General features: G+C 39.4%; 1 protein-coding gene across 1 annotated transcript in view; it reads right to left on the bottom strand.

Moving 5' to 3' along the window:
• Positions 1 to 10,567, bottom strand: part of PLCL1 (phospholipase C like 1 (inactive)) — a 312,859-nt gene that overhangs the window by 56,737 nt on the left and 245,555 nt on the right. Inside the window, exons 2-3 of the mRNA XM_038422274.2 lie at positions 5,245 to 7,716; positions 1,768 to 1,971 (exon numbers count right to left, since the gene is read on the bottom strand). Coding sequence (XP_038278202.1) covers positions 1,768 to 1,971; positions 5,245 to 7,716 — 2,676 coding nt within the window. The remainder of the gene's footprint in view (positions 1 to 1,767; positions 1,972 to 5,244; positions 7,717 to 10,567) is intronic.

Raw genomic sequence — 10,567 nt, 5'->3', positions numbered from 1 at the left:
AAACAAACCACAGAAAATGATCTTTGTCGAGCATGTCTGTTGACAAAAGCACAATCCAATATAACAGACAGCTAATTGTTTTCAAGATCAGTGCTACCGGTCTCAGAGCATCTGCATCTTCATTCATGTGGAATATCCAAGCTGTCTATGCCCCATTAAACACATTGACAGAGTTCACCATTTTCATGGAAAAAAAGATATGTTCAGATGATAGGCTTCCCCACAGAAAAAATACAACACTTATAGCATTTTTTAAAATCAGATATTAATTTTCATAACATCCCATAACAGTTCTGTTAAAGCAATTAAAAATACAACTCAAACATAAGAGATGTGCTACATTAAGGTATTTAATAGACAACTCAATGTTAACATGAATCAACATTTTTGTGTGTAGGGCAAATAAGGCTCCAGCTGCGTAAACCCAAGAGTAGTCCTTTGAGGTTAATGGACTACTTAAGTGATTAAAGGAATACAGCAAGTGTCTGCAGAATCAGTCATTAAGATTTGAAATCTTTTTCATATCTTTTATTATTTGTGTATGTTTTACTAAAAACATACACAAAATATTTTACATGGTGTTCTGCCAAAGTCTCCCTTTGTTTTCAGTTTTATGAATATGAGCCCTTTCAGTTGAGAACTGTTGGACAACAACAAAGATTGTCCCTTTCTGCTCTATTAATCTCCCTATCTCTTAATTCATCCCCACATGTTCCTTGCATAACTTAAATTCAGAGTTCACTAAAGCTTTCTAGTTTGGATTCGCTTTTACTGGCATAAACATACACTGGATCCCATTTTTCACCTGTCACATGGACTGACATTTCCTCTAGTAGAAAGAAATTTCTTAAGGTTAACAACCACTTCTCTATGAAAAAGAACCACCACCTGAGTCATTGCAAATAACAATAAGGAGGGGTGGCATTTTTCACTATCTCATCAATAAACACTTTAATAACTTATTTCAACAGTTGAAGGTGTAATCCCCACACAGACACAATATTATACTTTCAAATATTAATGTTGAGATACATTGTTTACTCTTTCATCAAGAAAAGACAACAGATTTCAATATTCTGCATACTGACACGATCTAAAAAAGAAAATATGTATTGAGAAAAACTTTGAAAAATAGGGACTTATTCTTTTTAGAAAGGAATTATATTTGAACATGTTAAATCATCATCCTAAAACAGATGAAGCTGGGGGAAAATACTTTAGAGAAATATCTGGACTCACGAACCAAGATCCCTTTTTATTTATTTCATTCTGTCTCTTTCATATGCTCTTAGTCAGTTTTCCATCATGAAGAATTTCTAGATAAATTTCCCAGTGGTTTATTCTAGTATTATTTGAAACATACCTTAAAACAAAAAAAGCATGAGAGCAAAAATACTGTCTGTTAGGATCTTGTACAATTTTAGCTATTTACTGCATAATCTAAGCTTTCACTAAAAATAATGAGTTGTATTAGTCCTTTCCACTGCTAAAATAATGCTCCCTGTACATCAATATATTGCTAACCTGTAGCTGAAACTTTGCAGAATTTTATCTCCAGCCATATAATTCACTACAATCAAACTGCAGGTAAGTGAATACAGACAAATCTATTGCATGATTAAGGGCCAAATCTTGCTTATCTTATGCATATGAATAGCCCCACTTACCTCAATGGGACCTCTCACAAGAGTAACAGAAACATGAATTGGCCCACCATACTTCAAAATTATAACACAGTAATAAAAATACAGTTATAAAAGTTCATACCAGATCGTATGCAGCCATAAGCTTTTTCTGCACATCAGGCATGGTCCCCAGAGGCTCCAGGTAAGGGAATGTATCTTTCATATAGACAGTGGCAGAGGGAGTATTGTCACTGTTTATGAGCCGTGAGGACAAAGTCAAGATGCACTGCTTCAGACTGGCAATTGGAGGGAGTCCACAAAGCTCTTTAACAGACACAATTGCATTCTGTGGGGAAAAAATGGATTTCCATTTACTGTAGCTCACCATCCCATTCTGGTTTATAAAAGTAAGTCAACTAATGCCTCTTACACACACACACACACGGTTTCGTGAGCATTTGGAAAATTCTAAGAATAAGTTTGTCTCTGTGATCATACTGTTTTGAGTTCATTCAGTATACAGTGTTAGTGAGGATTAGAAACTCATAAGAATTAAACGATAATCTGCAAAGAGTAAAATAAAAAAAGGGTTGTGACCTTTGTTGCTTCTTTATGATTTTTATAGAAGGCCTGAAAAATATTTATCTGTTTGTTTTTTTAAATTTAGGAATATCAGAAATACAAACTCATCTTCCCTGATTTTGCTCAAGGGTTCAGAGGGTTGGAGTACTCAACCCTTACCTGATTGGGGGAGGGGGATTTACTTTTTCACAAAAAAAACTTTTATCCCAAAACTTTGTCAGCAGTTTGCATTAGGGCTTGTCCGCACAGAGAGTTACTGCGTGGCAAGTCACTGTAAGTATCTACAGTGCATCAGCTTGCCGCACATTAGCGTCCCATGTGGACACTGCTACAGCACATTGAAATTTCTACTAAGCTGCACTCTGGAAATTTCACTGCACTGTAGCAGTGTCGATACAGCAAGCTATTGTGTGGCAAACTGGTGCATTGTAGATTCACACCCTGGCTTGCTTATCAGTAACTCACAGTGTAGGCAAGCCTTAAGAGTTGTGGGGGGGAAAAAAAAGGGCCAGATTCTAAAGTCCAGCTCTTCAGTGCCCAATGCAGTTTTATGCTTTCTGTTCCTGGTCCAGCATCAGTCTGTCCTGAGGCACCATGGAGCAACTTGAGGCCTGGTGTTAGTGCCACTGGCTGTCCACCACCCCAGCTGGTTCAGCAGCTAGAGATCACTAGGCTCTAGATGTGCATGTCTAGAGATACCCAGCCTCATCCCCTTTAACTCAGATCTATACCACCTGCAAATTCCCCCATGCTGGTGGAATGCGCAGACAGCCAATCTGCCAGCTCCACAGGTGTTTTGCTCTGGCAGGCCAAGTACAGTGCAGCCAGGATTTGGCTCAAAGAATTTTAAATAGTCTGACTAAAAAGCTCTTCCCCTCAAGTGCGCAGATTTCAATCTCTTATGTCATAATGACACCAGTTCTCTAATTGTCCATTGTCCTCCAGCAAACATAAATTGGAAAAATCTGATGTTTCTCACGAGAAAAGCAAGCAAGAGAAAAATCATGGTCTTTAAGGGCTGCATTGCGGATCAGAAAAAATAAAAAAGGGCACAAACATTTTTTCTCTTTCATGGGTCACCTGTAAGAAAACCAGGTGACCCACATCAAACCTAATTAAAACTCCAGAATGTATGCAGAAGTCAGCAGACATGTGGTTGACTTGTCCTCGTGATTTATCTTCTTCCAACCATTGCTGCCAAAATCCACAAAAATCCGAGTAAGAGAACATTGTAGCAACCAATAGAACACAATTGTTACCATACTGCATTTTAGACCCCTGTGAGGACACAAAAATTTGGATCCACGTCTGATCTGCAACCACAAATGAACTTGTGACCCGCACTCCACCTTTTATATGTATTCGCGTCTGCACCCACACCCAATGTCACTGTTAGAGCCCAGTGAGGACACAAAAATTTGGATCCGTATCTGGTCCGCAAAGATAGTAAACAATACAGCTGCATCTGCAGATGCAGATATCCGCAGATATAAAGTGGATATCTGTGGATTTGCAGGAGTCTATATCTTTGTAGGTCAGGCATCAGAAAATGTTCCAGTAATTAACAGAGGCTCTTCTGTTAACCAAATATATTTGAATGGTGCACTAGAAAATAAAATCCGTTGTCTGGTTGTCATACAAAGCATCTTTGAGAACAAAATCTAGAACCAACATTTAATTTTTGAACACACACTAATACTATTTTAGGTCAGGTTTATAAATTATTTTCTGGTTATACTACTTAGTGTATACAGCTGTAATCTAATATTTATTGTTACAGAATAAAGGAATGTAAGGGAACAGAAGATGGAGTCAGAGGTTCAAGTTAGTTATTTTCAAGTCCTGCAAGGAAGAAAAGCCTGGGAAGAGTTTCCCATTCTTAAAAATATGCTTAAGATAGTCCTTTGAGAGTGATTTATAACTTATGTCATTTTGTAAACCTTTCCAGCTGCCAAAACTAAATTTGCTTTAGACTTTGTCCAGAATTGAAGGGTCAGTGAAGTAATATAAAATGTGTTCTTGTCCAGGGATAAATACACTGTTTCCTTTGCTTTACCAAGGAAATAGCTATTGTACATTCTGCTATATAAATAAAATTCTTATTGTTTAACCTTAAGTTTTTTTTTCCTCTTTGGCAGCATCTACACCACAGATCTGATTTTCTCCTAACTGAACCAGTGAGAATGCATGAAATTAAGCACAAAGAGTTCAAACCTGCCATGCTGACTCACGTTCTGAACCATTGCAGTTTCCTCCCGTCCATTAAACTTTTTCAATTGCAAACTGGGTGCTTATCCCACAGTTCCTGACACATCTATAAGCACTGAATTCTGGGACTATGGTACTGTAGCAGGAGGTCTATCCATTTCAGCCCAAACCATGTTAATGCTGTCACATTGCATTGAACCAGTTCAGACTAAACCAGCATTTAGCTAAAAGCAAAATGTAATCCAAATGGTATTTGGTTGACATGTTAAATGTATAGAGCACATGTGGTATAGGGAGGAATGTGTTTTAGGTAGGCTCACATAGTTCTTAGCAGAATACACATCTGTAATGTAGACAAGACCTTAATGACTCATATATTTGGGTGTTTCTAGGCACTCGCACACACACATACACTCTTTTCTCTCATTAGCAAGATAAAGGTATGCTGACATTCTTCAAAAAGGAGACAGGATGGGATGTCTCTCTAGTCCTATGGTCTGGAGATACAAGCTAGTCCTCAACTCAAATCTCCCAATTAGCTAAAATCAGCAGAGTGGGTTTTGATTTTTTTTCTTTTAAATATTTTTCAAAAATTAAACAGATGCTTAGCCTGACATCTATATGTTAATTAACCTCAGTAAATATCAAGCTTTTGCAAATCAGAGCTTTATGTATTTAAATTGCAAGGGCTAGATATTCCTTTTAGTTCTACAGGTATAATTCTGAAGCAAGTCCATTGACTTCAATGGAGTTACACTGCTGTGACTGAGATCAGAAACTTTACCCAAGTGTTCAGTACAAAGCAATAATGAAGTAAAAAGTTTCATACCTGCATGTTTTCCCTCATGTCAGTGGCCTCTCGTAATGGATGCACTGCTAGTTTAAAGATATCATCTATAATCTTAAGGCTTGTGTTCCTCAGCATGGTATACTCGCTTCCTTTCTTTCCTATTCTCACCGACAGACTGCGCTTTTGTGCTTTTCCTCCTCCACTTCGATTAGTTATTGCAATGTGAACAAAAAGTGTAACATGCTCCATGATATCTCCCAGATAGGAGCGCAAGGGTATATGTCGATATCCAGGCTGTAAACATTCAAGTGGTATGGTATACTGGCCTATAAACTCATCACCAATATAATCATCATCCAAAACAACAAAACGGATCATGGCAAGCTCTGGTAGATTTATTTGGAACTCAAAACTTTCATCAAAAATAGGATTGTCACTGTTTTGCTGAACAGTTTTAGTTCTTAGTTCTGCACAGTCTGCAGGAATTCCATGAATTTCTATGCAAACATATGGGTCTATGACATCCCCTTTTGCACAAGCTCCCTTGGGCTTTGGAAAGTTCTGACCACTGATAATTTTGACATGTAGAACTTGAGGAGAGACCCCTGGAACGATGCCCTTTGTATTTGCACTAAAGTAAGATACTTCATCACGCATAACAGAAGGTCTAAGGACATAGCCGCATCCCCCATTCTGTAAAAACCAGCCAGTATGTAGATCCATCATTGGTCCTGGAGTCTGATAGTTCATTGCCACTATCTGACAACCACAATTCCAAAAATCTTGGGGATTTAAGTTACTAGAATCTATCCTCATAGTACTTGGGTATATCCTAGACAAAAACTTCTTGTTGTAATTGACAAAGTCCTCTGGATATTCATTTGCAATTCTACTGGCCTCTGCCTCACTGAAAGAGCAGATTTCCCAATAATTCTGACTTTTCATAGATACCACAAAATCTTTGTACTGGACAGACTTGCATATCGATACCAAATCAGACAACTCTCTGCACAGCCAGATCAGCCTTGGTTCATTCACATAATCTTCAGACATTCTTCGAGATATTTCAGCCTCTTCATCTTCATCAGTGATTTCTCCTTCTAATAAATCCTGGTCAGAGGGAAGCTTCTTCCCTTTCACAATGATCTTCATTTTCAATTTCTCAGGTGATGGAAGGTAGGCTTCTGATGGTAATGGTGCTTCTGTGTAGAGTTTGTTTCCAAAAATTTTCTTCATTTGTTGAACCATTACTTTTTGTTGTTGTATTGAGCAGTGGTTACCCAAGCAGAGGATGAGAGGATACTCTGAAGTAATGAAGGCTAATTTGTTTATTACCTCAATAACATTTTGAAAGGCAAGCGGTGATGTCATGCTATTACGGTTACAAATGATGGGCTCATTATCTGGACCATCACAAACATCAAGTTCAATACTCCTACAATTCATTTTTAAAGCCCTGACATAACCATTGATGTCAGCTGGTCCTCTAAACTGGTCTTCTATGAGATAGGTATTGTGAGATGCATTGATATAGTAATGTGATAAAGGCTGGGTCATATCCTGGACAACTCTTCTGTGTTCAGGGTCAAAAATATCACATTCTGGGGAAATTAAATACTGAGTAAATCCATCTATTGCAAGAAATCCCTTCAACCGTCCTTCTTGAGAAAGTTCATACCTGCGGATAATGTCTAGACACATTTCTTCAGTTATATGAGCAACTCCTTGCTCAGCTTCTAAAAAAAGCATGAGGTCATTAGCATCTAAATATTCTTTGTTTTTAGATATCTGCACTAGTAAGAAATAAACTTCAGGTCTTGTGCAAAGTTCGCTGAATGCTTCACAAAATTCCTCTTTAGTTACTCGAGTTGTTAGTTTTTCTTTGCTTTTCTGGATTTCCTTAAATTTTAACCTAATCTTTGACTCCTTTAGGGTAGGATTAAGCTGTTTGATTAAGTCTACAGATGTATCTTCTAACATTATGCCATTACCATCAACATCTGCAGCTTCAAATACAGTTTTTAACCACACAAACCGTGGCGTATTCTGGCTGTTTTCCATCAAATCCAGAGGTTGTTTGCTACGAGAAACCAGGTACCGTAAACCTGACACCCAAATGTTGGCCACATCAGCTGAATTGGCAACCAGGTCAAGAGACTCATAGTTCTCCCCATGAATTACAGAGAATGCACAATCTTCACTAATCTGGTCTGCAAGTCCATTGTTCCTGAATGTTTCAGTGTTCTTCCCTAGTATTATATCTTTTACAGCAGAAATATCAAGCTTAGCCTTGTCAAGGTCTTTCTTGGAAGGTTCCCAGCGAAGAGCTTGCAAGTCAGGGTCTAAAGTAAAAAAACGATTATAAATGCGGGAATTTGGACGGACTTTCTTCAGTTCACACCCAGCCTGCATAAAGCTGATACAGTCACTAGCACTGCTTATTTTCTTCTCTGATGGCATGCTGCTGAAGGACACAGTTTTCTTCCTTCCACATTTTTGGTTGGAAGGATCCTGTAAAATAATTTAAAAAGAATTAAGTACATTTTCTTTGTCCCTTTGACAAGTGTATATATAATATACAAAGCACAGCTATCTTATATTTATTTGATCATCAAAATATAAAGCATTATCCCTTCCCATAATTCAATTCTCTACTCAGCTACAGAATATAATTACACAGTGTCTTGCTTGGCTGCAACAAAATAGCTGTCACAATCACTCCTGGGAAGCATATTGGGAGGAGAGGGGTTGTGGACAATAAAGGTAACCGGAGAAGTTGGGATTGGGGAGGGTTTACTGAGCAGTGAGAAGCTTCACCGTTATGGAATTAACCTGTAGGGTTGCTACGGGGATGCAGGGAGTGGGGGGAGATCCTAGACGAGCCTGTGGTGGCGGGGGCGGATTTGAGGTAGAAGGGAAAGCCTGGGCAGGTGGGAGATGGCCCTTCCCTCATTCTGACCCGCTTTCCATTCCCCCCCCTTCAGTGTTGCCCCCTCTCGCCATATATGGTGTTTCCACAAAGCCCCAGCCGCTGGCGTCAGGGGAAGACGGGAGACTCGCAGCGGTCACTGACAGGAAGGTACGTTTCCAACACTGCAGGCTGCAGCGAACAGCCTGGGAGCACGAGCCGAGCACTCCCTGGCAGCTCAGCGACCAGAAGGGAAAGAATAACAGGCCTCACGGGCAGCGGCCAGGGTGACATCTCATCACCCGAAGCCAGCCTGGTCATTCAGGGGGCCGGGGAGCCCTCTGGGCTGGCAATGCTGCGTTCTCTTCCGGATCCCAGCACGGGCTCCCGCTGGCTCCTGTGCCCCGTCGTGCCCAAGCCCGGCTCCACCCTACGCAACAGGAGGGCACCAACCTTCCCTCCTGGCTCCATGCTGCCTGGCAATGGGAAGGAGGAGGAGAGACCAGCCAGGTAGGAGGCAGAGAAACTGCCTAGTTACCTGCTCAGCAGGCGCCACAGCAGCCCCCGTAGTCAGGAGGAGCAACTGCAGCCCCAAAACCTACTGCCGGCCCGAAGCCAAAGCCTCAGGAGAATTAGTACAGAAAATATAACCTCCCTATAATCCCTGAAGGTCACAGGGCCTGATTTTCAAATAAAAACCAGGCCCATATTTCTTGCACTGTAGATCTGACCAGAAAACCAAATACTCAGTAACATAGTATCTTAAGGATCCCACCATGGGTCTAGACAACTTGACCTGCTAAATTAAATCCCAGCATATACTGCTCTGTAAACAGTATAAAAACTAAGTACAAATGTCTGCATTCTTGGGATAGCTATTTTGAGAAGGTAGGTCATTGTTAATGTTTTCTGTTTTTGAAGTATTTCTCTGTGCTTTATTGTCCATCTTATATACAGCACTCTCCACGTTAGCCCATTCAGTACATCTGAAGTGTTATCAGAGAAATACAACAACCATATTCAAAGCTAACTGGCTCTACTGGGAACAATTACAAAACCTCTGAACTTAGGTATTAAAGGTCTTTAGCTAATCTGTCAAGGCAATGAATTAAAACTTTTAATGACAGGCAAAATTACTCTAGCCATTTATTGTAGCATTTAGTATGCTAAAATGATTAAAATAGGGAGAGAGAAAGTCAATGAACCCAGCACATTAGTTCAGCCTTTTTTTTTTATTTCACCAGCACATTTTTATGTTCCTGAATCATCATGTTGCAATTTAATATATTGCTGGTATGAAAATCTTTAAACAACAGATGCTAATGAGTATAAATGAATGCAGCCAATTATACAGTAGTTAGTATAAGAACCTTTTCTTTTCCACTTTTAAATTTTTAAAGAAAAAGTTATTTAAATTTTAAACAACTTTATGTTTGCGGTTTTTAGAAAAATCCATATGAAATTCCATATCTCGCTTTTAGCGGAACAGTGCAGATTCCAAAACCAGGAACCTGAACCTACTTCCAATTATTCAACAGAAGCAGGAAAAACCTCATACAACGTTGCCAGCTTCTGCAGTTTTATGGTGAGTCTTGTGATATTTGGTGTCTTTCACCCAGTGATGTTAATAGGCAGCAGGCTTAAAACAAGCAAAAGGAAGTACTTCACACAGCATACAGTCAACCTGTGAAACTTGTTGGCAGGGAATGCTGTGAAGGTCAAACTATAACTGGATTCAAAAAAGAATTAGATAAGTTCATGCAAGATAAACCCATCAAGGGCTATTTGCCAAGATGATTAGCGATGCAACTCCACACTCTGGGTATCCCTAAGCCTCTAACTGCCAGATGCTGGGACTGCAGATGGATCACTTAATGATTGCCCTGCTCTGTTTATTCCCTGTGAAGCATCTGGCATTGGCCACTGTCAGAAGACAGGATATGAGGTGAAATGCACCATTGGTCTGAGCCAGTATGGCCATTCTTAGGTTATGTTCTTAAAGCCCCAGCATCTGTAATCAAAATATTGCATGAGAATCTCAGCTTTCAATTAAAATAAAAGGTAAGTTTCTAGTCCTCATGATTGTGGGGAAATGGTTGAAAACATTAAACAAATGCACTATAAAGGCTCAGAAACCAGAAGGCGTCTGAAAAGTACCCAATGTGTGTTATTTAAAAAAAAAAATCTTATGATTTTTAAGCTAGTCTCATATTTTTGGTGGTGACACATCATTTTTGAATGCTTGGGGGTTGGCAATACCACTCGTATTAATTTTGAAAGAATTCACATTTAAAGTCTTCTTAAATAAATACAGTAACAGACATTTTTGGACTTTGAATCTACAGTAGTCTATACTATGACGGAGGTACCCTGGGCCAGATCCTCAGCTGGAGTAAATCTGTCCCACTGACTTCAGTGGAGTTACACTGATTACACTAGCTAAAGATCTATCAT

Source organism: Dermochelys coriacea, chromosome 11 (assembly GCF_009764565.3).
Source record: "Dermochelys coriacea isolate rDerCor1 chromosome 11, rDerCor1.pri.v4, whole genome shotgun sequence".
NCBI classification, from domain to species: Eukaryota; Metazoa; Chordata; order Testudines; family Dermochelyidae; genus Dermochelys; species Dermochelys coriacea.
Note: the sequence above shows the minus strand (reverse complement) of the source record. Positions and strands in the feature narration are given on the sequence as shown.